The following is a 27,611-nucleotide window of genomic DNA, read 5'->3' on the forward strand; positions in this document are numbered from 1 at the left end:
TTAGACCCTTGGGTTGCAGGAGAAATTCTCCAAGAAAAGGTATCTTCATATACCAGATGTACTAATGGCTTAGATTCCTATGACTTATTCTACAGCTGAGCAGATGAAAGACAAACAAAGCTGGATTAATTGATAGTCTTCCAAGGGAAGTGTCAAGCCAAACCTAGACTCTGGTGCCCTAACTTACAGTCCAGAGCCTTCTCTACCACATCATTTGTCAGCTAAGTGCTGGCAACTCTTTGCACTATCATTTCATTTGCTCCTTAAGCATTTTGAGGAGGACAGAGAGGTTAAGTAACTTTTCCAAGGCAACTCAGCTAATAAGTGTAGATGCTAGAATTCAAAGCTGTGCAGGCTGGCTCAAGTTCTGATGGTGGTTGAATAGGAATCACATTCTTCACAAAATCATCTTTTCTGATATTTTTGTCCCACTCAACAGATATCGTTATTGTAATAATGAGGTATCACCGTTTAGGATCGTAGAACATTAGATGTGAAGATAGAGGCTCCCAGCATTTTCACACCTTAGTTTTAGCCACCCTTTATAGAAAATCTTCCTCAGCTCTAAAAGTCAATTAGATGAAGACCTCAGGTCCTTCAAATCTTTTTTTTTAAAGTTTTTATTGGAGCATAGTTGATTTACAATGTTGTGTTAGTTTCAGCTGTACACCAACATGAATCAGTTTTACATATAAATATATTCACTCTTTTTTAGATTTTTTCCCCCATATAGGCCATTACAGAGTATTGAATAGAGTTCCCTGTGCTATACAGTAGGTCCTTATTAGTTATCTATTTTATATATAGTAACGTGCATATGTCAATCCCAATCTCCCAATCTATCCCTCCCCGACCCTTACCCCCGGTAACCATAAGTGTGTTTTCTACATCTGTAACTCTATTTCAGCTTTGTAGATAAGTTCATTTGTGCCTTTTTTTAGATTCCACATATAAGCGATACATACATACAATATTTGTCTTTCTCTGTCTGACTTACTTTACTCAGTATGACAATCTCTAGGTCCATCCACGTTGCTGCAAATGGCATTATTTTGTTCTTTTTTTATGGCCAAGCAATATTCCATTATATATATGTACCACATCTTCTTTATCCACTCCTCTGTTGATGGACATTTAGGTTCTTCAAATCTTACCAGAATCTGTGACTGGAGAAAGTGGGGATATGTGTGCCATATCGTGATAAAATAAATTTCAAGATTGTCTGGAGAAGTCCTGTCTTCACCAGGACCGTGTTCATGCTGTTGCACAGATGGGAAAGATAATGGCTCCTGGTGGGAACCAGAGCAGTGGTGTAACAGAGTTCATCCTGGCGGGTTTCCCAAATCTCAACAGCACAAAAGCAGAACTGTTTTCTGTCTTCCTTCTTGTCTATCTGCTGACTCTAACAGGCAATGTATTGATTGTCGGGGTGGTGGGAGCTGATACTCGCTTGCAGACCCCCATGTACTTCTTTCTAGGTAACCTGTCCTGCCTAGAGATCCTGCTTACCTCTGTCATCATTCCCAAGATGTTGAGCAATTTCCTCTCGAGGAAACACACTATTTCTTTTGCTGCATGTATTACCCAATTCTATCTCTACTTCTTTCTTGGGGCCTCCGAGTTCCTGCTGTTGGCCGTCATGTCTGTGGATCGCTACCTGGCCATCTGTCATCCTTTGCACTACCCCTTGCTCATGAATGGGGATGTGTGCTTCCGGGTGGCCTTGGCCTGCTGGATTGGGGGACTCCTCCTTGTGCTTGGCCCCACAGTGGCTGTGGCTTTGCTTCCTTTCTGTGAACAGGATGCCGTGGTGCAGCACTTCTTCTGTGACAGTGGCCCACTGCTTCGCCTGGCGTGCACTGACACCAAGAAGCTGGAGGCAACTGACTTTGTCCTGGCTTCTCTTGTCATCATATCCTCATTGATGATTACTGCTGTGTCCTATGGTCACATAGCCCTGGCTGTCCTGCGCATCCCCTCTGCCTCAGGCCGTCAGAAGGCGTTCTCTACCTGTACCTCCCACTTGATGGTGGTGACCCTCTTCTATGGAAGTGCCATTTTTCTCTATGTGCGGCCATCACAGAGTGGCTCTGTGGATACAAACTGGGCAGTGACAATGGTAACAACATTTGTGACACCGCTGCTGAACCCATTCATCTATGCCTTACGCAATGAGCGAGTCAAGGAAGCTTTGAAGGACATGTTTAGGAAGGTGGTAGCAGACTTTTGGGGGGATCTTTCACTTGCTAAGAGTTTCAATAAGGAAACAGTGAGGATAAAGTGAAGGGATGTCGTCACTTAAGGGATGTCTTAAGTCCAAGTCTTCTTCATTGTCTTCTTATTGTCTCATCATCATGGACATCACCACATGGCTGAATTCTGGAACTCCAAAAGAACTCCAAAGTCATCAAGTCCATCCTTCCTTTTTCCAGGCAAAATTCCTTGATTCTATCTCATATAAATCTACATTATTATTGGTTTGTCATAATCAATACCATCATTACCTCGTAAGACCCTCCGATCTTAACCTAAGGGTCCATGGTCACTAAGGAGTCTAAGGATGAACTTCAGAAAGTGTATAAGCCTTATTATTATGTAAATGTATATATTTGAGCCTATATGTACTTGTCTGGGAAGAGGACACATAGCTTCAATTCCTAAAGAGATCATGTACTATTGTCACTGAAAGTTTAAAACTAACTAAAATTCTCATTAGAATCTTTAAATTGTTTATGAAAATCAAGAACTGTAAGAAAAATGTCCTTATAATTATAAAAATAAATAAACTGGATTTTTTTTGTCTAAACTTTCTGAAAAAAAATTGCATTTACTGCCAGGTGGAAAAGCGGTAAAGCAAATTTAATAAGGGACTTATTTACTTCTCCATGGCAATTGCAGGTGCCATTGGAAAAGCAGATCAAAAAGAAATTTCATGAATAATAGCATTTAATGTGGCTTTTTAATTTGCACTGTATTATAAAGGTGAATTAAATACATATCCAGTCATTTTGTCATTGGACTGTGTTTCTTTCATTTGTCCATCTTTTTACATTTTTATATCTCTTGTCTTCATTCATATTTTATTTTTAGTAAAATTGGGATTGGAATGAGGACCTTTAATATCAAAAAATTAAGAATACCAACTATTGTTGTACCTACCAAGAATCAGACTTTGTGTTATGTTTTATCTACCTCACTGTGTATTTGAAGGGGAATGGGAGGGGGAAGTTCCCATTTGTGGTGACCTTGAAATCTTAAGCAAATATTTATTTATTTATTTATTTATTTATTTAAACATTCAACAAAGGTCTTTTAAGCATCTTTGTTGGATACTGTGATACACTAGTATATGCTAAAATGAACAAGCAATGGTTCCTAACCTAAAGCTACTTGGACCTTAGAGGGGAAGACTAAGAGACAAATAATATCTCAAAGGTAGGGGATAATAAGGGGGTCTATAAAATAACATTGGAGGTCATGTGAAAAGTGGTTTACCGTATCTAGTATTTTCTTGTTAGAGAAGTTTTCAGAAGCTACCATTCACTAAATGGGAATTACTTCCACGTTGGAGTGTGTTTGTATACACAGAGACAATGTTTAAAAACAAAACAAAACAAATATCAAAGTATGCACAGCACTTCAACCTCAAAATAATGCTGCAAAACTGGCAAACAGCATTAATATGCAAAGAGATGGCCATGAAGCTTCAGTGGTCACTGGAAATAGTAATGCTTTTATCTGGTTCTATTAGTAATATACACCAACACACACTAAATGTTTCTATCCTGAAAGATTTCTGAGTGAGAACTAAAGGAATGGAAGGAAAGATCAATGATTTGAGAGGGAAAAAGAATTCTTCTGGAGTGATCTAGAAGTGTTGCCCAGAGGGCAAATGAAGTATTGCCTTAAAAGCTACCGAATTTCATGGAGCATAAAAACCTGAAGCCCATCACAGACACTGGCCAAAGAGAGGGATTCATATAACAGTTTATAGCATTTCTGGAAGGAATCACCCCCATATTTTGGTAATAAAACACATTAAACCATCTATTTTCAAATATTTTATTGTGGGAAATTACTTTGGACTCAATTTAATTCAATAAAAATTTATTGAGTACCACCTTCTGGGAACTAAGTTGGTATGCAGAGATATAAATACATGACCCCTGCCATCAAGGAACTCACAGACTCTTTTGGGTGAGAAAGAGAGCGTGGAAGAAATAGGGATCTCTCTCTCTCTCTCTGTATCTGTCTATCATCTAGCTAACATCTATCTATCTACCTATCTATCTATTTATCTATATGACTGTGGATCAAAATGTAATAAGATCATAGCAAAATTTTAAAGTGGGTCTAACAAGATGACATTTTAGTAATAAAGCACAAGAGCAAATATTAGGTAACTGAATGTGATTAGGAATAAAAATATCACAATAAAAATTGTATTAGGGAGAAATCTGTGATTGTGTTTTTATCAATCTTATTTTACAAATTTCTGTGCCATAATTTTTTTTTTTTACTCTTCACCTTGATCTCAGCAGTGCTTGGCACAACTAATCTTGACTTTTATTTGAATTAGTCTTATTCTTTGATTTCTCTAGGACCACAGTTGCCTGATTTTGTCTCTACATTTCCAGCTGCTCTTTTTTTGTTTTGTTTTATTTTGTTTTGTTTTGCAGGTGTATCCTTTTTAATAAAGCCACTAAATATTAGCTAAGTTGTCAAGGAAAAAAATATTATTTCCAGAGATCACAAAATAGGAGGAAGCTGAAAATGAAAATGTGTTCATTCTCATAGAACAGAGCTTGGTACTTAGAAGGTGCCCCCCAAATTCGCCTTTGTGCTGTGTCAGTTTACCTAAGCTGAACTACATTACCCAGAATTTTCTTTTCTGTATGATCTAAATTTTCTATATGGATGTGGTGAAATCTATTGTGAGATTTGGAAGGTAAAAATGTCACACACAGCAGCCACTGTGTTTTGAAGTTTGGCAGAGAATGCCAGGCTCTCTTGCAGCTTGCACTTATTGATGCTGGTCTGCTTGTTCACTTGCTGGCCTGGGGCTTCAGCTGGACCCACAATTCCTGTGGCATAAATAGATCTCCTTCAGCTCCTCCAAATCCTGGGCCAAGTACATGGGTAGTTCCACGATGAAGGCAGCCAGCTTCTCCTGCAGGTCTCCCACATCAATAAGGTTGGAGACAGTGAGAAACAGATATAGGTTCCAGTTTGCCCTTTTGAGTTCAGTTTGTCTTTCTGGATTTCATGGTGTCAGTTTGCACTTATTCTCCTCACTTAATGCCCACTTGTCCTTCTCAACTTCTCACCCTGCTGAGTTACAGAGATTCAGGCCCAACGCTAGTCATAGAGGCAAGAGGCTTACATAAACTTCTTCATCAATTCCCAGAATTATAATAAATCTCTTATTCTTTATCACTTATAGTGGTTCCTCTTTGAATCCTAAATGATATAGTTTCTTTTGCAATGCAAATAAGCTGTAGCATTTCTCCAGTTTCCCAATATTTTACAAACCCCTTGAAGACAGAGACTGAGTCATACCCGAGTTTGTTTCCATGCCATCCAGGAGAGTACCTGGCAATTTAGAACATACCAAAATCTCATTACTTTTTTGTTTCTTGAAGGAACAAATGACATAAGGGATGAAAAAGTGTCAAATACTCATGCTCGATAGTGATTTGCTGGGAACGCTTTTGTATAATTCAAAGGGGTCCTGTTGATAATAGCGTACTAAAGGCCCACTTTGGCATGGAAGTACCATAGTTATTGCTCAAGAGGTGAGGAAGACAGTTTAGCAGCTCTAGCTAAGACTGTACAGGCCCTGACTCTACTGGTTGAGCTTGAGTGGACCTTGGAGCAGATAAGTTCAGTAGCTATACGCAGCCAAGTCCCTCCTTAAAGATCCTCATTCCAGAAAAAAACATGATTTTGTGAAACTTTGCATATGGCTATCTCCTGTGGCCCAACCCCCCCGCCTTTTTAAAAAATGCACTCAGATATAGGAAACATTTCCAGATCTGACAATACAGAAAGGATTTTGGCAGTAAGGACTTTGGCAAGTCTTCCAGGATCCAGACCTTCTTTGTGACCCCTGACATTCCCCTGTCAATACGGATGAACTGGTAGTTCTCAGCCCCAATAAGCAACAAAATTATGTTTCGAAGTGTCATCAGTAAAATAAACTCAGAACTCAAACTCTTAGCTGTAGTAGCTGCTGCTTCTCCTCTCAGGTAGAGCCCAGAAGGTCAAGTCCCAATTTTCACCACTACAGAGAAGTAGTAGCTGCAGAATCTTCAGCCAGGTACCCCTTTTCTGGTTCCCAATGGACATTATTTTCCCAAAGGTCAAAAGATCTTATCTAAAGTAATGAACGCCCACCCTACACCCAAATAAGATCATCTTAAATCTCTTTCTGCTTTTCAGATTTTCCTTCTTTCATCTCCCCGCTCAAGCCATGAGCTATTCTTTAATTTGCTCCTTCATGCCTTTTTTTAAACAAGTGCGGCAGAGTTCCCTCTGTCTTGAATATAGCCAGTATTTCTGCTGCTTACCATAGTGATGGAAGGAGTAATGCTGGCACTTTCACCTGTGCTGATGACAAAAAGCCCTTAAAAGTCAGAACATACCAAGGTCAAGGAGTGTACTCTTGGCAACCCAACACACCTTTACCCAGGTTTTAGGGCAGGGAAAGAAAGGACCCACTAATTGTGGAGCTACCCTAAGACCGCCAAGCCAAATGTGTGAACTGTCCAGTCCTCCCCTTCACACTCGAGGCCCTAAAAAGAATGATTTAGCTAAATAGCCACACCTTCCCCTCATTCTTCAATCCATCCAGCGCTGTCATGTTCCCTAAGCTTTCTGCTTTAAGTGCTGGTAAAGATCGTCAACAGCCTCTAAGTAAACAAATCAGCCATCAGAGCAAATGGCTGCCATGAGACTTCCTGCTCCAGTTCCTTCACTCATTTGTATTCTGTTCTCAGATTTTTAAACATTAGTGATCACCAGGGCCTGTCCTTAAATGCTTCCTCTCTCTATAAATGCTATTCCCTGTGTGTTCTTACCCAAACCAGTGTTAACCACTGCCCTATGTTTTTTATTCTTAAAATTCCTTTCTTTGGTTTGCATCTTTCTCTTGAATCTCAGGACTTTATATCCAAGTTCCCACTGTGCATCTCCACCAGGAGTCATTCAGCAAACACATCAAAGCCCAGGCTAGATATATCACCTTTCTCAGGGGAATATCAACCTGGAAGTCAGGACTATACTGGCAGATTCTACTCTCCCTCCTCCCTCTAATCACCAATCACAAAATTCTTTATTCTTGCCTGGCCACGTAACTTTTCCAAGAGAGGAACCTTGCAAAGGACAAATATGGTCAGGTCAGACAGAAATCCTGTCAAAGATTCCTCTTGTACAAGCAGTTTAGGAAAATAAGCAAGTTTGAAAGCCTATAGTACCAGTAGTTGCTAAGTTTGGGCAACTTGGGTAAACCGGGATCAACCACACTCTAGGGTTACAGGTAGACACCTCACACTATAGCCCACTGGTTTCCCAAGTGAGCAACCAAAGAGCACTAAAGGGTCTGGTGGATCCTTGTCAGAAATGGCAAGACAACTGTTACTCTGTGACATTGCGTTTTGGAAAATAACGCCCCAAAATAATTCAACTGTACTCCCTTTGGACGGAATGGATGTCTGCACCCTCTGAGCTCGAGGGCTCCCGGGGCCCCCATGTAGCATTAGGAAGACCGCCAATGCAGTTGCGGTTCTGGGGTAGACGGACTAGGGCCTCAGGAGGAGGGTTCTGTCTGGCGTTGCGACCGCAGCACACCTCCAGGCACCACTCTTTTCCGTGTGAAATGCTCCAGTGAGAGGTGCACTAGCTTTTTTCTGCGCGAAGTGCCGTCGTGAGACCTGCCTAAGATACTCCTGACAAAAGAGACTGTCATAGCGGGAAGAAGGGTCCCTATCTATTACAACGAAGCTCACGGTAGCATCTTTGGTGTCCCTGAATTTGTCGCCAGGTTGCTCACAAGTTAGTCTCGAATCAGGTCGAGGCTGAACGGACTTCGCCTAGGTGGATCTAGGCTTGGCGGTGTTGGCTTTATTCAGCTCTCAAGAAAATGGAAGCGGGGCTCGTCCGGGGTTTGAACCCGGGACCTCTCGCACCCAAAGCGAGAATCATACCACTAGACCAACGAGCCGTTCTTGGAAACACTGTCTTCTCTTTAGGAATATGTATACATTCTATTAGTTGCATCCCAACGTTTCAGGACTGTTTTTGATTCCTCTCCGAAGTCCAGCGATTTTCTCCAGACCCCAAGAGCGACACCGTGCAGATTCGGAGGAACCTAAGCCAACAGCGCTCCAGAGGTAGGAATGTTCACTAAGGGACTCGGGCTGAGCTGCTGGTCCACCTGTGTACCATCTCGCGAAGGTCTGAGTACTTACAGGGTTAGGACCAACACCATCGCAGGTGGCCTGGGGTTAGAAGACAAGTAAGGATAAATAGAAAAAAAACATTGATTTCGTCAAAAGACCCTACCCCAGCCCAGGGTCGGTCGGCGGAGGAACAACGCCCCGGCGGAGGTAAAATACAACCATTATCTTAGCCCGCCCTGCTATCTCACACCCTGTAACATGCTCTTGCTGTTTCCTTTCAGCTTTACTTAATGAACTTTGCACTATAGGTCTAGATTTAACCTACCCTTCAAGGGCGCACAGAACGTGGCAACTGTCGGGAAGAGTTGCACACTTCCAATACGCTCTTCTATGGAAGCCCGAGGTCGCCCGCTTCCCCATCATCTAGAAGGTGGTGGGTGGAATGGGAAGGGTGAGCGTTGTCCTTAAGTCGCAGTCCCTTCTGCTTGGGAAATAACGCTCTTGGGCTCTAGCTTGTTTGCCTTGGTCACACTGTTCACCGTGCGGCGAGCACATTCCTGGCGCAGGGGACAAACTCGATAAATGAAAGGCTAAATATCCGCCCCAGACTGCTGCCAGGGCTAAGACGGGAGGGAAGGGAAGGGAAGGGGAGTGCTCCCTTCCCAGCCCTCCTATGTATCGCCGCTTTCTGTTGATTCTGGACTTCAGGTTGGGTATTTCGAAGAGCTCGGAGGCCGAGAAAGAAGCAGCTACCACTCAGACTCCGAGTTGTTACCAAAGAGTGTCACAGGACCGAAGGAAATGTTACTCCTCTTCTAGCCAGTTTCTGCTTCAGGATATCTGGAGGAACCTCAGGCGCAGACTGACTGTGACAGAACCTGACTCTTACTGAAAGGACGTGGGAGGGGGCGGCCTAGACTCCTGGATGCCTTCACATCCTCACTGCCTCGGCCCCGCTCCTCCATTCTGAGGGTCCAAGGGGTTCGTTCTGGGCTTCGAGAAGGCCGCCTCACTTAACAAACAAACAAACAAACAAACAAAAACAACAAACAAAAAACTCCCTAATCTCAGTCTACGAGAGCTGGAGCAGTTACTTTTATAAGAATCCAAACAGATCGGGGACAATGACGTGATGTCGCGTCCCGCATCCTTCTTTTCCGTAAGGCACCCGTACCTATCCCACTTTATCCCAGGGCTCGGCTAGTGGGCCTGGTGTTGCCCAACTTCAGAGACCTATCGGGCCTGAGGCTGAGGAGCATGCGGCTACCAGTGCTCTTCCAGTGCCTTACATTCCCGTTTGGGCCTCGTCAAGAGTATGTTTCTTCCTCGTGTACAGAGAAGCACTTCCTTCAAAAGAAATCTCTTTTAATTTTTATGCATTTATTAAATTTTGTTTAGATAGGCCATTGGACTGCGGCTTTTAAAACTTAGGGAATGCAGCCTTAGGTGTGTTGCTGTATTGAGGCTCCATAGCTCAGGGGTTAGAGCACTGGTCTTGTAAACCAGGGGTCGCGAGTTCAAATCTCGCTGGAGCCTGCGCCTAGTACGTTGTCATGAAGAAAAAGGTGTTGTCTTTTTCGTCCAGCGACTGTTGAAAGAAAGGAAGCGCTGTATGATGTTTCAGGGAAAATCAAATCTTGGAAACCCAAAGATTATAGGATTGGGACCATTATGATCCTGGGGGGAAAGCTAGGTGTTTATACCATTCAGGAAGTAGTGGAGAAACTAGGTTACTCAAGTCTCCGCGAGTACCCTCCGGGCCTTGAAAGAGTCCACACATCTGCGTTTACGGGAAAAAGCAAATTAGCCTCGGCCTGCTGATTGCAATGATCCCCGGCTGCCGCTGGAGCGTGGAGTCCTGCGCATTTCCCCACTTGCAACCTGCCTGGAGCCCCAGTTTTCCCTTTGCTTCTTGGGGGGAGAGCTGGTTCGCAGATTACTCTGGGACAGCCTAGTCCAGAAGCTAAGCAGATACACCCCAGTCCGGATGGTTCCTGCTCTGTTTCCGTCCTTACTTCCTCGGACTCAGACTCCGCGTCCTTCTGCCCCGGGCTGCTGCCTGGATTCGGTTTACGATAGACTCAACTCTCTGGAGACTTCTTGACCTCCAAGTGGAGCCCGAACTTTCAATACAAAGAACTAGGCCTCGCACAGGCTGTTACTATATACTCAATAATTGACACTAAAAATGAACTTTCGCGCCCTTCGGTAGCTCAGCTGGTAGAGCGGAGGACTGTAGAGGTATGCTTAGAGCCTGTTATCCTTAGGTCGCTGGTTCGATTCCGGCTCGAAGGAGATGCGCGGACTTTTGCTGCAGTCTCTCCTATTCAGTTTCCGCTAGGTTTTATCTTCCTAAACCAACAACTGCGAAATATTTACTTTAATTCTATTTTCAGGCAACAGAAGAACACCTTTTTGCCAACTATGAAACAATTTTATGTGTCCTCTTTGTGGTCGTGCAGTATGCGTGATTCAGTTTACTGAGAAGATAAGAATTAATGGTTCCTTTTTGATTTGAATGTTATCTCCTAATCTTGAAGACCAGCTAGGGATGACTGAATATTGGGTAACATCCCTCAACCCCATCCCATCCCTACATTTCCCCCTTAGCGTGAATAATTTATACTAGGCAATTCAGAGTTTAAAGAGAAATACTGTAGAAATGTCTGTTCTCCAAAAGAATGTAAACAATGTAGAGGATAAGCAATGCAAAATGCAAAATATGCATGTGGAAAGGTTCCTTCAATAATAAGAAATACTAATTAAAACTAGGGGATATTGTTTCACCATCAAATTAGAGAATGTTTATTATTTAGTACTGGCCAGGATACAGTGACAAGGACTTTCTTGTAGAATGTCACTACTTTCTGGAGGACAGTTGGGAATTATAAATCAGGAAAAGACATTGTGTTTGATCAAGTATTCTTTTCCTACTTCTAGAAATTTATCACTTATTTTTGGAAAAGAGGGAAATATGGCAAAAGATGTTTATCTGTGGGTAAATTGTGTTCTTTATACTTTACTGTATTTTCTTTCAAAATATGCCACATATATAAATTACATTTAAAAAAAAACAGTGTTTTAACCTTATAAAATGAAGTTTAAAAATATGCTGTGCCACTATGGAAGACATTTTGGCAGTTTCTTACAAAACTAAATATATTCTTACCATACAATCCAGGAATCACATTCCTAGGTACTTACTCAAATCAGTTGGAAACTTACGTCCACACAAAAATCTGCCCATGAATGTTTATAGCAGCTTTACGTATGTATAACTTCCAAAACTGGGAAACAGTAAAGATGTTCTTCAATAGGTAAATAGATAAACTGTGGTGCATCCATACACTGAAATATTATTCAGCACCAGGAAGAAATGAGATATCAAGCCATGAAATAATATGGAAGAACTTTAAATGTGTATTACTAAGTGAGAGAAGCCAATCTGAAAAGGCTGCATATTGTATGATTCCAAATATATGACATTCTGGAGAAGGCAAAACTATGGAGACTATAAAAGATAAGTGATTGCCAGAGGTTAGAGGGGAGGGAGGGATGCATCGATGAGGTGCTGAGGATTTTTAGGGCAGTGAAACTATTCTGTATGATACTTTAATGTGGATATATATCATTATATATTTGCCAAAACCCATAGAATATGCAACACCAAGAGTAAACCCTAATGTATACTATAGACTTTAGAGGCTTCCCCCCATCCTGCCCCCCCTCCCCCCGCAAGGCACTGGGAGTGAAGCAAGCCTGATCTCTTAATTTCTGAAAAAAATATGGTCTTTTTTTGGTGTGTGAAGACCTCAGGGGCTTAAGGTTTTTTTGGGTGAGAGGTGGGTAAAAAGGAAAGGAACTGGTCTGGAGGAGTCATCAAAGTGAAATGGGAGTGGACCTGAGAGGACACAGAGAGGATTTGATTGAGGAGGTGGAAAGACAAAAAAAGGAAGGCAGAATCAAAAAGTGTTATAAAAAATCCCAAGACCTTGGTTCCTGCACAGTCCTACTTCTCTGCTCCGATCCTTTCATTCATTCCTCAAGGCACTGCAGGGAAATTCGGTACCTCCCTGAGAGAGCTGTAGAGCCAAATCCGTGAGTAGCACAGTGGGATAACAGGGGCTGAAACGGCCAAGAAGTGCAGTGGGACAGCCACTTTGATAGGGCATCGCTAAATAGACCCTGAGTGCCCTCTCCTCTTTCCCACACTCAGTTAGGTTCTACACAGGTATGGCAGTTGGGTCGTTCAGAGACCTGGACAGTCTTCCAAGATAAGCAAATTCACTTGGAAGGGCATAGCAGGGGCAAGGCCAACATTCACGGCAGACCCCACTGGGCCAGACGCACGGAGTTAGCCAAGAATCAGCTTTGGGGGGTGGGGAGTGGGGGTGGGTGGGTGTTGGGGTGGGATAAATTGGGAGATTGGGATTGCCATATATACATTACTAATAAGAAAAAAGTATCAAATTGCACACGAAATATATGCAGTTTATTGTATGTCAATTGTATCTCAATAAAAGTTCTTAAACAAAAAACCAGCTTTGAAGGGTTTTGGAATCACAAATCCACCTGCAACGTCAAATTGGAGAGAACCGTTTACCTACCCCTTCTCACCCCGATGCCTCAGCGCGAGCTGGAAGCCTGGTAGGAAGTGGCTTTCTGCATTCATTCATTCATTCATTCATTCATCATATCCAATTACAAAAGTAATGTGATTGAAGCCAAAATCGGGTCTGTGCAGGTTATTTCGCGATCACAGAGCTGCAGCTCCTAAGCCAGTGTTGGCGGCGGACCGATGGGGGCTGCGTGGCACTTTCTAGGAAGCCTTCCCTACTGGATGGTGCCTAAGCCAGGTCATGCGAATGATTCGATGTGAGGATGGGTTTTAGAAGAGGAGGGCCGACTGAATTCCCCATTACGGGAACACAAAAGCTTGAACACAATGAAGGTTGGGTCCAAAGAGCTAGTTTGGGCACAGGGTGTCGGGAGGAAACAGAGATAATCTGATTTGACGTTAGGTAATAGATACTTCGCAGGGGTAGTGATCGGAGGTACGGAGGAAGGAGGAAATTCTTTCTAGAAGGAAGATCTCATGGGATTTAATTGGAATTAGTATATTAGTTCAGATTTACAGCCGAACTAAAACACACGGTTGGCAGTGGTGGGATTCGAACCCACGTCCCCGGAGAGACTGGAGCCTAAATCCAGCGCCTTAGACCGCTCGGCCACACTACCACACACAGCCCCCAGCTCTTTACTACGGCACACAGGCTCAAAATTCAGAATTTAGTTCACGGTTTAGTTCAGGTTTCCCTCAGTATTTTCATTTACTCTTAGGCATCTAAGCAAACACGAAGAGAGGAGAAATCATCACATTCTCACAGGCCTGGGAAGTGAGCTAGAAAGTGGTCAATGATTATTAGCGTGAATATCCTTTGAAGACTTCCACCTTTTCTTTAACCTAGGCAATTCCACTCAAAATGAGGGGAAAAAACCCCTATCTCACTGGCGACTTATTGCAAGTGATTACAGGAGACTGAATAAGGAACTTCTCGCCGTTGGGTCGTTGGTCTGTGGCTGTGAAACTCACTCACAAGGCGAATGGGGTCGGACATCAGATGCAGTAAGAGGCCTCCTTCCGTTGACAGTTCTGGCAAGCCTGTCACCGATAGAAAGGAAAATCCTTGGTCGCATCCTCTGCAGGTTCAGTCAAGATGGAGAGACTGGGTTTAATTTTCTTTAAAGTAGCACTCTGGGGTAGACCCATGCACATGTAGCCTCTGAACCATTTCCCCTATACAGGCACCAGGGTGACTCCTAGAGGGAGGTTGCATCCAAGAACGTTCCCACACTGGAAAGGAGTGGGTCCCGAATCCAGCAGGATCCATATTGTTTCTTTCGAATGGAGTAGATGGAAAGCTAGGAAAAGTTTCAGAAGTGATCCCGGGAATCTCCAGCACACAAGTGGGATCTCTCACCTGTCAAAGACCTCTACTCGGCGCTAAATCCTGGATTACACGTTACATGTATTTTTCTTTGCTGTTTCTGATTGGCCATTTCTGGGTCTCTGGATTCAGAAATTCTCCTAGGAGTCTCATTAAAGTTTCCTAACTTCCTAACTCTTACTCCCCTCCTCGACCACTTAAAAAAAAAACACCCCGCTCTTGCCTCTCCCTTGCCCAAGGACTCTCCGAAGTCCTTCCCTCACCAGGGGGAAGGTCTGAGGGGTCGGGGTTAGGGGTGCTTAGAGAGGCAAAATTGTCTTCACGGGGCGGAAGGTCCTGCTAGCTCCCACCTTTGCTTCTGGGGAGTGGGGGTGGGTGACGACAGAAAAGTACTAGAAAAGCTGCCTGGAAATAGGGCTCAGGGAGCACGGATGAATTTAGAACTTAGGAGGGAAGGGGCGGGGTGGGAGTAGGATAGGAGAAGGCTGGGGCCAGTTTAGGAAGGCGCTCCCAGGGTCTGAGGCCGGAGGGGGGCTCTCCCCGGGCTCCCGAACAACTTCCCACCCCCGCCAGTCCCGGCCGCCCTCTCGGCCAGGTCCCCTCCACCTCGCCCCCCCCCATCTCACCCCCGCCAACAGCGGATTATGCGCCTTCTCGTCGCTTCTTTTCGCCTTCTCGTTCCCTCCCACTGGTCCCAGCTGACAGGCAATCTGAGCTCCAGGGGCGGAGCTGGATGTCCGCCGGTGGACTCCAGCCCAAGTTCTTTTTCTCTCCAGAAGCTACCGGAGTCAGGAGCGAGGGGCACGCTAGGATATGGTCAGCAGAGAAGGCCAGCGAATCTAGAGGAATGGGCAAAGGTGTGGTTTCTATGTTCCACATCACTGGAGATGGAGGGGTTCAAGTATGCGTCGCCAGCCCCTTTGGCTGAAGTGTACCACTTCTAAGAAACTTCACTTTGTGTTTTCACACTTTTTGAGAATCCTCAGATAAAAGCGAAAGTGAGCTTATTGCCTTCAGCAGTACACACAAGTCTTTGCAACACGCCATACCAGTGGAAAGACTGATGCTAATTTCAAAGTGGAGAGAACCTTAGAAATCCTGTGCAACCAGCTTTGTGCGTAAGATGAGGAAGCATTGATTTGAAAGACAGAAAAGGCCTGGGGCTCTTTATTTCTTGAAAGGAAGTAGGGGGTGAATGGGAGGAGAGAAAACAAATACTGATATTTGAAATGTCAATATTTATTGAACTATTTTATCTAGTACTGAACCAGGCAAAAGACTCAAGTTCTATGAATTGGTCTTGGGAAGCCTCATATTGAGACTTTTTCTGAGATGATCAGATGAGATTATACAGTCAGTTTTGAGTCTCTATTAGTGCTAATTTGGTAAACATAAACAGTTAAGTAAACCACAGTTTCTGTAAAAGTTTTGACTTCTTTTTAAAAATACTTTTTAAAAAAAGTATGGAGATTCTCATAAGATGGAAGTGACCTGAGCTCTTGATTTTGTGTGTGTGTGTGTGTGTGTGTGTGTGTGTGTGTGTGTGTGTGCGCGCGCGCGCGCGCGCGCGCGCTAGGTCAGGCAGTAAAAGGAACCATTTAACAAGAAAGAACCTGTCATTACAGCAGAGCTCCTTTTGATCTTGGGGGGCTGCATGTTCAGGCTCCACAAACTGACAGACTTCAAAGCACTTTCTTATCAGGACAAAGTGCCACACTCTCACATCCCAAGCTGAATTTCCTTTACTGACCAATGTGCATGGCTTCCCCTATTCAGTCACCTGATGTTGCCTGAGCACTCACTGCCTACCTTGAACTTACTGGATCCTTCAATGAAGGCAGAATCCCTGATCTATTCTGCACAGAAGTGGATCACCTGTTGGATTGCACAGAGACCTGAAAGCCAGAAGTCTCAGCTTTTCTAGTGGAGTACCAACCTTGCCAAATACTTAATTGCCCATTATCTGAAGCCCTTTGGAATGATGCCTGATACAGAGAAAAGTGCTGTTTGTCTGGCACATGCCTATTCCTTCAGTTTTCAGTGTGGGATGCTAGCATTTTAGGCTCTAGCATTCTGCAATATTACTGGAGAATTTAACCTTGGATTTCCTGCTATGCATACCTTGTCAATAGTCCAGATGATGCCAATTTATATACAAGCAGGAAATTTACTTTAAGGTCTTGATGCTGAAAGTGTAGTCTAAGGACCAGCAGCGTCAGCATCTCCTGGTAATTTATTAGAAATGCATAATCTCAGGTCTATGAATTGGCATCTTAGCAAGTTCCCCTAAGGTTAGAGAATTTTTACAAGGACTCTATGTTCCAATCTATGTTTCAACTCTTCTGTGCTCAATTTAGGGCATTTGAAAGTTCCCAGCAGATTTGCACTACGTTGCAATGTAAATCTCTAACTCCAGTAGAAAGCTATCCAGGTATTGGCCTGGCTTCCTTCTGCATGTGCTATAAAAATCTTACTAAAAATTAAATCCTGGTAAATAATATATTCCTTTTGATGGATGTAGCAGATAGTCTTTTCAGCGTGTAATGAGCCTCTACTTAAATATTTAGATTTCAATGGTCTCATGTGTTTATCACATTGACCATTATAGTAATGCAAAGTACTGTGATGTATTTATACTTACAAATTTTCTAAAATAACTGTTCAAAGAAAAAGGAGAGAAGGGAAAGGAAATCTCTTCCCTTATTTTCAACAGAGAAAATTAAGCCTCTTATTTTAAATTTTTATTTGTCTTTACAATGTTTACTGGAGTTTATGGAAGAGGTGGGACAAAAGGGAGCAATCTCATCAGACTGATTGCCTCTGAAAGATTCAGGTGAAAAGAAATGCAACCCTGAACTAGGGCATGGTCAGAATGGAAAGAGGAAATTTATGAGACATTCTTTATTCTTTGTTTCTGTTCATCCTGCTGGTAGCAGTAACCTCCTTCCCCCACCCCGATTCAATCCCTACAAAATATTAAAATAGTCTGGTTTCTTTGGGTTTAAGAAGATCACATCTGGTGTACACTTAATTTCCTTCTTTGATTGCTCTGCTACTTTTCCCAGCTTCTGATTCCAATTCCACAGAATACCAAGTGCTCAAATCTTGGGCAGCTTAAACACACAGAGTGATTATAATGGATCTAGGCACTTAGGATTAGGCTAGTGGGGAACATCTACCAAGAAGCATTTTGAAACTGAGAAATAGGATCTTCTTTTGGTCCTTCGAGGTAGCACACCACCCACTTCACATCCACCAAATAAATCTGCGCTCACCATTTGGTCAGGTTTGGGGAGGTGCAGAAAATAAACAAGGTTATTATTCCTGCTTGTAGGAAGCTTAGAGTTGAACAAAAGAAGATATCTTCTTCTCCTTCTGTAATACACACAATATAAACATAGAAGAATAAATACACACACGCGTGTGTGCACACACACACACACACTGGTTAGGTAGTAACTGATAATCACAGAATGAGTACAGCCTCAATTTCCCCAAGGGTGAGAGGTCTATGGAAACTGCAGAAAATAAACTTAAGAAAGCACAAATTGAAGCAAGTACAACTTTTTTTTTTTTAGCTAAAGTTTTGCAAACCCATGTTCCTTGATACTGTAGATAAATAATCTATGTACCTTAGAAACCAGTCTGCCTATCCATAGATGTCCTTGGATATTGCTAAGGTGAATAATTGACTGGACTCTGGTAATTGTGCCTACTTTCCTGTATAAACCCTTGACTTTTTAAGGTACTTTATGGTCAATGAATCTGAAAATTACAGAGTCTTCACCAAAGGAGATCAAGGAGGTCTGCTTTGTGAACGAAAGTTCCTTGAGTGGTACACAGTGCATTTTCATGTAAATAGATAAAATAATCTTATTAGACTTCATTCTTTCTGCTTGGGTAACTAGAAATTTAATTTCACCTACAGCATAGACAATCTGTCCTGGAAAATTATTGGGTTCCTCAGAGTATTAGAAATCTGTGAGGTAGTATTCCTAACAAAAATGTGTAAGCTGAATCCAGTCACGAAGAAATAATCAAAATCAAATGTTAAATTCAATCTAATATGAGGAAATAATCAGACAACTCTAGAATGTGAGACTTCCTACAAGACAGCTGCCACAAAAAAAGAAAGGCTGAGAGGAGGGGAATTTCCTAGATTAAAAGAGACTAAGGAAACATTCAAAGTAAATGCAATGAGAAACATTGCTTCAATCTAGATTTTTTTTTTAATTGGATGGAGCCAGGTGGGGAAATTTGAAAATATGGACTGTTAGATAACATAGAGTTATTATAAATGTTGTTAGATGTGATATGGTACTGAAGTTATGCTTTTATTCTTAGTTCTTATTTTTAAGAATTGCCTGTTGAGGTATTTAGGTATGAAGGGTCATAGATATGAGATATGAGACAAACAAGGTTATTATCCTTGTTTCTTGGGAACTTGCAATTGAACAAAAGAAAATATCTTCTCCTTTTATAATAATACAATGTAAACTTAGAAGAATGAATATGTATACACATACACAAGTAGTAAATGTGACAAATGTTAATGATTAGTGATTCTAAATAAGGGGTATACAGGTATTACTGTAATGTTTTTTTCAACTTTCCTCTAGTGGCAGATTGAATATGCAAATGGACAAAGGCCAGAACATATATAACAATAGAATTATGGCCCACAGCCTGCAGCAATCAGCTTAGGAAACCAACCCATTATCTACCAGCTCAGGAAGCCAACCTACTATCTTTAAGTCGGACTTGTAGGAACTCTGACCACTGTGTCTAGTAAGAGTCCAGGAAGCCAAACAATAACCCCTGTAACAATCAGCTCCAAATGGCCAGGACCTGATTAGTAACTGACAGCTTTCCTAATACTAGTCCTTGCTTCCAACTTAGGATCAACCAGACAAAGTCAAATATATACCCTAACCAGTTACACAGGATACCTGGCTTCTAGTTAACCTACCTGCAACTTCCCTAGGCCAGCAGCCTCCAATCAGGGCATCTGAAGCCTTCCCCTTTTTCCACTATAAAGCTTTTCCACTCCTCTGTCTGCCTTTGAGTCTCTGCCAAAACTCAAGTGACGTTGGCTGACTCCCTTGCTACAGCAAGCTCTGAATAAATAGTCTTTACTTGTTCTCATTTAGTTGATATTCATTTATTTACACTCTAGGATTAAAATTTTGCAAAATAAAAAGTTGGGAAATGGAAGAAATACAAACAAACTAAAATAGTGAAAAATATTCCTAAGATCTCTACTAGAGTCAAGTTGTTTCAGAGATGAGCTTCTGATGTCCAGAGCACACTGGGACATGCCCATATTTGATCTTGCTCTCTAGGTCTAATAAACTAGTGGGAAGGACTCTTAGAACCTCCCGCAACCAGACAGGCCAACCAAAGCAAGTGATGGGCAGTGAGTGGCTGGGAGAATGTGGGAGATTGACCTGAGGTCCTGGACAACCTTCAGGGATAGGAGATAGGCTGAATGTAGATGGGCTCTCTTGATCAAGGGTTTATTTGTCCTGATGGAGGAGTGAGGACCCTGCCTCTACGCCAAGTTCTGTCTAGGAGGGAGAGACAAAAAACATCAGGCCCATCCCATGGTTGTTGCCCTGGCTTTTCTTCTTGGAATTCTCCTTTGAGCATTTTAAATTCCTCTCAGATGCTTAACTAGCAGTCTGCGGTTAAAAGAAAATCAGTCCATAGAGGGAATAGACGTGAGCTTGCTGAATTGTGACAGGGTGAGGATGAGGAAACAGACTCTAGGAAAAGGTCAGAGGAGCCAAGACTACAAGCAGAGAATAACTAGTAAAGCGAGGAGGAGAAACAGCAAGGGGGAGGGGATTAGAAAGCTGTGAGGGAGACAGTTTTGACTGTTCAGCAATGTTGCCTGAGGCCTGTCTCTTCAAAAATAGCATCAATAATAAAGATGATTGATAATAATGAACTCTCCTCTCCAAAATTAGGACACTGTGACTCTACAAGGCAGAATAACTGCCCCCGGGGGGTTCTCCAACCACTACACTACATACTTAGAGTCTACACTCACCAACATAACACATCACCCATGATTCAGAGTTTGTGTTGGTTTGATCTTCCTGCTGTTTCCTTAAGAATAATGATGTCTGTCTTCAGGTTCAAAGAGATGATCATGCTTAGAGGTTTCCTCCAGTAAAATGCCTTATGTAAACAAATGGGGTACAGTGACCTGATTCTTGATTGTCACAGGCAGAGCAGTCAGTTAAAATAAAACCTTGTAGTTCTCTTGGGTGGGGGGTTGGGAGAGGGGAGGATATCGCCTGGTGTAGAAGGACTGAAGGTTGAACACCAAGGGAGTGTTGGGAGGAGCAGCTCTTGTCAAGCCACAGAAGATCCTATTACCTTCTTGGCCCTGGGCAATTGCATACCTTCATCTCACCTTAGGACAACAGTATGATGCCTCCCCAAGGCTCATCCCTGATCCTAGACTACCTGCCATAAAGTCCTTACTTTATCTGTCTAAATAGGGAGTTGCTGAATTGCTCTTCCTTACAAATTTGTAAGGTCAATGTCACCATGTTTTACATTTACGTAACAAAAATTAAAGGACACAATGAATCATGAGCTTTCAGATTCCTTACAGACTTTGTGATCTTGGACAAATGACATTAAAAAATAGTGAGCACACTAGCAGGGCTGTGCCCAGAGGACCTAAACCTTACTAAACAGGAGTGGTTCACTTCTTGGGCTTGCATGAATCAGTGCTTTTTGCCCAATGTTCTAGTCCATGGCTATATTTGCAGTAAGAAATAGGTACAAGATTTTCTGTAGTGGAATAAATTTTTAGTTCCTGTTTACTAGCTCACAAAAACAGGGTCTCAAAAGTGAAAACACAATCCTTTTTTAAAAATTGCATTATTTTCAAACCAAAGATATATGTAAATCCATATGTCTTTAAGGAACGATTAAAATCTTCCTCCCTAGCACCTCTTTTCCCTGCTTGCTCCTAACCCTGGACCTTTGTTTGAGACAGAGACATTAATTCTAACATACAAGCAAGAGGTTGGGGCTCTGGATTCAGAAAGGACAAAATCGCGTGGTAAACCTCTTCTCAGCTTCTCCGTGGATTTTACCACCATATTAAGGGCAGGGGGTGCACCGTAACCTCCCTGCCCATCAGATACCCTCTATACGCGCCTCTTAATTCTCAGGTCGGTCTCCCGTGCGCCCAGGTACCTGGAGTTCTTGTATATGCATCCTTTCTGGGTCCCAGAGGCGCAGACGGCAGCCTCAGGAGAGTATCAAGATGAGGCACTAGAAGACAGTCTAATAGTGGCTCTGCTCAAAGTGAAGCCTTTTCGAGGGATTGATAGGACACGGAAAGATTTCAATTTTGTAGAATACCATGAATTTCTGCTTGGGTCAAAATTTCATTTAACATTTAACAAATTCTAGAGTTACTGAGTATATCTATAAAATAGAAGATAGAGGCTGTTAGTTCTAGGCAGGGCTCCATAGCTCAGGGGTTAGAGCACTGGTCTTGTAAACCAGGGGTCGCGAGTTCAAATCTCGCTGGGGCCTTTCAGCCTTTTTTCTCCTCCTCCTCCGAAACCTCAAAGCGACAAGGGTGGCTTTCCCCTGAAGGTCTCCTGTGTCCTAGGCAGCACCTGAGAAAACATTCGGGGAAAACGGAAGTTTAATAACTTCCTCTGCTGCATTCCCGGTCTGGATCCACCATAGCAGCGGATAATGCCTCTCGGCTTGAGGCTTGTGCTAGTTGGGTAAACAAACACGCATTCCTGCCAGTAGAAGGCACTCAAACTCACATTTCTTTGGGAAACGCCTAGTGACGTGAGTGAGCCTTGAGGCGAGACGAAAGCGTTTTTTGCTGTGGCTCGTTGGTCTAGGGGTATGATTCTCGCTTAGGGTGCGAGAGGTCCCGGGTTCAAATCCCGGACGAGCCCCGGTGCTTTTGCGTCTATTAAATAAGTTATTTAAAATACATCTGTTATTTCAATTGCATACTGTTCTCTCTACTCCGCTTTGAAAAGTCGCGGCAAAGGTCCCCTAGAGGTGTGAAACAGCAAAGGTAGGGGGAGCGCGAAGTTCTCTTTTGAATTCTGTCTGAGGAAGCGATTCCCCACTCTCCCTGGCGGACAGGCGGACGTGGCGAGTCCGAGAGCGGGTAAGTCTCTCGGTCTCTCAGTGCATCTGCTGTGAAATGAAAATGGTAACGCGTTCCCTTTCCCTGCCTACCTCCAGGGACCCCGCTCAGTTCACTAAAATAAAGTCCTGTTTGGGAAACTGGTTGGAAACTTCAAATAGTGCTAAATACAAGGGGATGTCCTCCCCACCTCCACCCCGTCCTTCCCCGACCCGAAGGAGCTGGGATCTCAAACATACTGACAGGATCACCATTTTATGTGTGTCATATGTTATTCCTTAAAAGAGTTTTTATGTGTTACCACATAGTGTCGTGTCTTTTCTTCGCTTTCTTTCTTTTTCCTCTTCTCCACCCCCGCCTCTTTTTTAAAACAAAACACCCCTGTGGAATAGAGAATGAAATCTGTTAACTCTAGCAGAGCAACAGAGTGATGAGGCAATCTAAATCCCCAAAGGCAAATTTAAAGGCTAAATTTTTAAAAAAATGTTTTGTGGACCTTTACCAACTCTCTTATTGAGTGAATAACTATTACAGAAATGAATAACTCCTTTAGAAGTGAACTATATTCTCTTCCTGGCAGCAGACTGGCCAATTCACCCACATCCACACTCATATTCTCTGTCTTCCCTCTTTAGAGTCATCTTCCTTGACCACTCTTTCCAAAATAGCCCCCAATTGTCACTAGTCCCTATGCGACTTTATTTTTCTTTACAGAATTTATCACTACTCGACATATTTATATACATTTAATTGTTTCTTTTTTTCTTCTCTTTCCCCCCTCTTAGGATATAAGCTCCACGAGGGAAAAGATTTTGTTATGCTTGCTGCAGTACTCTCAGCACTTGACATTGTGTACAATGTATAGTAGATGATAAATAATGAATGAATGAATATTCCTGGACACACCTGCTGGTCTCCAGAAGCCACAATTAAACAGCATTTATTTTTGGCTTTTGTAGACTCAGATTGGAATTTTCCCAAAGGACAGGAGCCATGGCTATGGGCTTACAATACGAATGGAATGCCTAAATGATTCTTCATCTCTCCACATTGGCCCAAGTACCCAGTTCAGGCTTCTCCTCGATAAGAAACTACTAAACTGCTTTATCTGTGGGCATCAGAATGACAAATATTTGTATTGATAATTACAGGACTTTCACATCTCAGCTTTTTTACTGTAGCTGTCTGTAGACAATTTGATCTTTTATTACCTAATCTCTAGTGGAATTTCAACCCAGATGAGAGAAAAGAAAGAGACACCCCTATGGTCTGAAATGTGGCAAAATATGTGTTTAAGCAATGAGAACACAGCATTTTTTGATTGCCGAACTCCGTTCTAAGCAGCTTACATGTGTGAACTAAGTTTTATAATATTTCTATGAGGTAGCTCCATTGTACACATGAAGAAATTGAGGCACGCAGAAGAGAAGTAATTTGCCTAAGGCCACACAGCTAGTAATGTGAGAACAGGACTCTGGTCGTCTAACAGCAGCAGCAGAGCCCAGTGTTTCCACAGCAGCTTCCCCACATCACTGCACTGCCTTCCTTTATGCTACATTTGTTTTCTACTTGATGATGTCTTACAATATTTCGAGACCATTTTATTTATTTTTTATACTGTTTATTTATTTATTTATTTATTTATTTATTTATTTATTTATTTATTTTTGTCTTCATGAGCCTTATAGTCTAGGCACTTTTTTTTTAGCTTTTTATTGGAATATAATTGCTTTACACTGTTGTGCCACTTTTTTCTGTACACCAAAGTGAATCAGCTGTGTTTATACATATATCCCCATACACCCTCTCTCCCGCGACTTCGAGACCATTTTAAAATCGGATGGCTTACTTTTCCAGTTTGCTCTGTGAGTTTCCCTTGTGGGCAGGCATTGTGTTTTATTCATTTTTTTCTGTACTTCTCAACAGTAGAGCACTGCCAATAACAATAAAAGTGCTCATAATATGCTCTTTGGCTGAGTGAAGAAAGGAAAAGCCAAGCAATGATTACAGATTTATACTAAAGTCTTAGCACCTTGCCTTTGGGAAACCATGGATTCAAAGGCATTATTATGATCTTACAATGCTGTCATAGTCTACCATTAAAGAACTTTGACTTATGAAAGATTCAGAAACATGAGAAGTAAAACTGTGCAAACCCAGATCCTCTAACAAATGTAGACAAGCCGTTGGACACGAGAGGAAAGTAAAGAAACCGCGTCTTTAAAAGTGGCAGGGCCAGGGCAGTCGTGGCTGTTTCATTCAATTTCGAAAACATACTTGGCAGCGGTGGGATTCGAACCCACGCCCCCGGAGAGACTGGAGCCTTAATCCAGCGCCTTAGACCGCTCGGCCACGCTACCCCACGGAAGAGCTTCGAGAGGCATACACTGTACCCTCCGCTCTCCTCCTCTTCCTTCTACACTGCACGGTTCATACATTTATCATTTGGGGAGGCCCTTCGTATCTCTTTTTTCCCCTTTTCTTCCTGATTTGTTTTGCTTGCTTTCTTCTTTGAAGCCACAGTGCCTGAGACTGATGGAAAGAGTCGTATTACCCAAGCGCAGGGCGTCTCGAGAGACCGGACAAGTTTGTTCTGACAGGTACGGAGCGCCTGCCTGGGCCCTGCACAGGCAGATCACCCGGGAGAGTCGGGGCCCTCTCGGGCCTCTGAGGGGCTCTGCATGGAGGGCGCCACACCACGAGAGCTTTCGCTACTGGAGATGCTGAGTCTCTGGTCCTGCGGAGAGCAGGCGCCTGCATCTTCCCAGAGACAACTTGGAAGCTCTCCGGGCAGTGAATTCCATAGCATGTAAGGCAGGGCCAGAGACGTCCCAGCCTGGCCGAGCCCAGGAACCGCTCAATAATGTGCCGAAACCGGAAGAAGCCTCCCGACCTGGACCCATCTCTCGCGCAGGCAGCCGGCTGAGCGGTCGGTACCCGTCAAGGAGACGCCCTGTCGGAACGCGGGTCTTCTCCCCCTCTCCAATGCCACAGGACTACCCCTCAGCCTGTGACTATCCCTGATACGATTGCCTGCTATCGTTCCCGCAGCATCTTTGGCTCACTAGAAAGCGAAAACATACAACGCGATTATTCTTGTTGATCCTGAATTTTTTTTTCGTAAAAAAGATGTGTGGCGCTGCATTCGGGAATTTGGAGGGAGCGTGCAGTGGTTTGTTCCTCCACTAGGTGTCACCCATGCCCACAGTTGGTAAAAAAAAGAATTTACAACCAACTGTGGATGTGGCTAAAAGTTTCTTTACTAAAGTTTAGAAATGGAGATACGAATCAACTGGCTCGTTGGTCTAGGGGTATGATTCTCGCTTAGGGTGCGAGAGGTCCCGGGTTCAAATCCCGGACGAGCCCTACTTCTCCTTTTAAGTCAGCTGTCTTTGCCTCGCCTCCCATAGTCTCTGATTTGTTGATGTTAAACACCATCACATTAAACCAGCACTCTATGTAGCAAGTACTGCAGTGTCAACACCATTTTATACTCCACCATTGCAGATTTCTATGTATCTTTCGACAAATGCTCCTTGTGTTATTAAATCACGAGGATAAATGGCAGATGTTGTTAGGTATATTTCGTACAGTATTTCTTTTACAAAATCATTATTTCCAAAATCAACCATCATTCCTCTTTTGTAGTTTTTTGTCATTATCCAGGAATTTTTCCTTCAGGACTTGGGGAGGTGTATTTTATATTAACAGCTTCCCATAACCCTCAGTTTTCCTCCACTGTAAGCCTGGGGACGCGCTGGGTGCTGAGACCTCTGCTGGTCAGCAAGTGTGACGACCTGTCTCCTCACAGAAAACCTGGACTCGCTCCCTCATTCAAGCCTTATATTCCAGGGCTCTTGGGTGTGTGTGGGGCAGTGCAGGAGTCCCTGGTAGTGTAGTACCCTGGGAGTGAACTTCTCAACAGGGGCGCTCAAGCCTGCCTGCAGATTAGGCTTAACCTGTAAAACTATTTAATCGTCCACTGCAGGGGTCCAACCCTAAACCAATTACATTGGAGTTTTTCAGGATGGATCCCACATGGTTATTTCAAAAAAGATCCCCACGCATAATTAAGGTTGGCCTGGGAAATACAGATACTACCCAGTTGCTCTACGGACCACAGCTGGAGACCATGCCCAGTATCCCAGCAACTCTAGGCATCCTGCCTCCCATTCCACCCTCCTTAGAACTGCCCTCTTCCAGCTGGTATTTCCCTTTCCCTAGTTAAGTTTAGTTCTGAGTCCCACCATGTACCAGACTTAGTTTCTCTCTGTGATCCTCCTTACTTCCCCAAGCCGCAGAAACACTGTGCTAAGAGCAGGAAACTTCAAGATAAAAGAGAGCCCAGTGGTTCAGCCTGCTTTATTTGAGATATATGTGGATATGTGGATATGGGGTGAGGGTGTGCGGCACAGTAACTTTCATTCCATACACATTCAGTTCATGCCCTTCACCCCTACTGGCTCTGTACCTGCTGGGTATGCAGTATTCACATCCTCTTATTCAGTCAGATGTGCCCTGACTCACCTGATGAACAAGACCTAGAAAGTGTGAGTGTTTTACCTCACTTTTCATTATTTTCCTGAGTAGTACCTCTTCAGACATTTGGAAGAACTGTGAAACAAATAATCTTGGAATCATCCTTCAGTGCTTTCTCTTATAACCTACATTCAATCCTGTAACAAATGATGTTGGCTGTACTTTTAGAATATTTCCAAAGTTCAAACACATCCCACCATCTCCTCCACCATCTCTGTACTACAAGGCACCACCACCTCTCCTCACCTCTACCAGTATTCCAGTAGTAGGCCTCCCTGGTTGGCCCTTGGGTCTATCCTCAATGCAGCATAGATGTAACCAAGTAGGATCCTAGAGGGCCTTCCTGGGACAGGCGTTCCCCCATATCCTCTGCTTTAGCTCCTCTCTGAAGTACCTAGATAACAGTATTTGATGCACATTTCCAGAGTTGCTTTACAGATATGAAAACCCCTCACCAAATGGAAGATGTTTACTACTTGGTGACCACAGGCACCTGCCGGGAGCCGTCCGGGGATTGCCTAAAGGCTCAGGCAAGGCCGAGCACTTCGGGAATGGCCTGCAAGGCGGGAATTCCGATGA

The 27,611-nt window shown here is 43.2% G+C and overlaps 1 protein-coding gene and 8 non-coding genes across 9 annotated transcripts; 6 read left to right on the plus strand and 3 right to left on the minus strand.

Annotated features, from left to right (window-relative positions):
- The first annotated feature begins 1,282 nt into the window (after positions 1–1,282).
- Positions 1,283–2,284, plus strand: LOC130844648 (olfactory receptor 6S1). The gene has a single exon (XM_057720767.1). The coding sequence runs from the start codon at positions 1,283–1,285 to the stop codon at positions 2,282–2,284; it is 1,002 nt and encodes a 333-aa protein (XP_057576750.1).
- A 5,865-nt stretch (positions 2,285–8,149) lies between these two features.
- On the minus strand, positions 8,150–8,221 carry TRNAP-UGG (transfer RNA proline (anticodon UGG)). The gene has a single exon. It is a non-coding gene; the product is annotated as a tRNA-Pro (tRNA).
- A 1,641-nt stretch (positions 8,222–9,862) lies between these two features.
- On the plus strand, positions 9,863–9,935 carry TRNAT-UGU (transfer RNA threonine (anticodon UGU)). Its single transcript has one exon. It is a non-coding gene; the product is annotated as a tRNA-Thr (tRNA).
- Positions 9,936–10,601: 666 nt separating this feature from the next.
- Positions 10,602–10,694, plus strand: TRNAY-GUA (transfer RNA tyrosine (anticodon GUA)). Its single transcript has 2 exons — positions 10,602–10,638; positions 10,659–10,694. It is a non-coding gene; the product is annotated as a tRNA-Tyr (tRNA).
- Positions 10,695–13,555: 2,861 nt separating this feature from the next.
- On the minus strand, positions 13,556–13,637 carry TRNAL-UAG (transfer RNA leucine (anticodon UAG)). Its single transcript has one exon. It is a non-coding gene; the product is annotated as a tRNA-Leu (tRNA).
- Positions 13,638–21,837: 8,200 nt separating this feature from the next.
- TRNAT-UGU (transfer RNA threonine (anticodon UGU)) lies at positions 21,838–21,910 on the plus strand. Its single transcript has one exon. It is a non-coding gene; the product is annotated as a tRNA-Thr (tRNA).
- Positions 21,911–22,221: 311 nt separating this feature from the next.
- On the plus strand, positions 22,222–22,293 carry TRNAP-AGG (transfer RNA proline (anticodon AGG)). The gene has a single exon. It is a non-coding gene; the product is annotated as a tRNA-Pro (tRNA).
- Positions 22,294–24,771: 2,478 nt separating this feature from the next.
- Positions 24,772–24,853, minus strand: TRNAL-AAG (transfer RNA leucine (anticodon AAG)). The gene has a single exon. It is a non-coding gene; the product is annotated as a tRNA-Leu (tRNA).
- Positions 24,854–25,787: 934 nt separating this feature from the next.
- Positions 25,788–25,859, plus strand: TRNAP-AGG (transfer RNA proline (anticodon AGG)). The gene has a single exon. It is a non-coding gene; the product is annotated as a tRNA-Pro (tRNA).
- Positions 25,860–27,611: the final 1,752 nt, after the last annotated feature.

This window comes from Hippopotamus amphibius, chromosome 2, assembly GCF_030028045.1.
Source record: "Hippopotamus amphibius kiboko isolate mHipAmp2 chromosome 2, mHipAmp2.hap2, whole genome shotgun sequence".
In the NCBI taxonomy this organism is placed as follows: Eukaryota; Metazoa; Chordata; class Mammalia; order Artiodactyla; family Hippopotamidae; genus Hippopotamus; species Hippopotamus amphibius.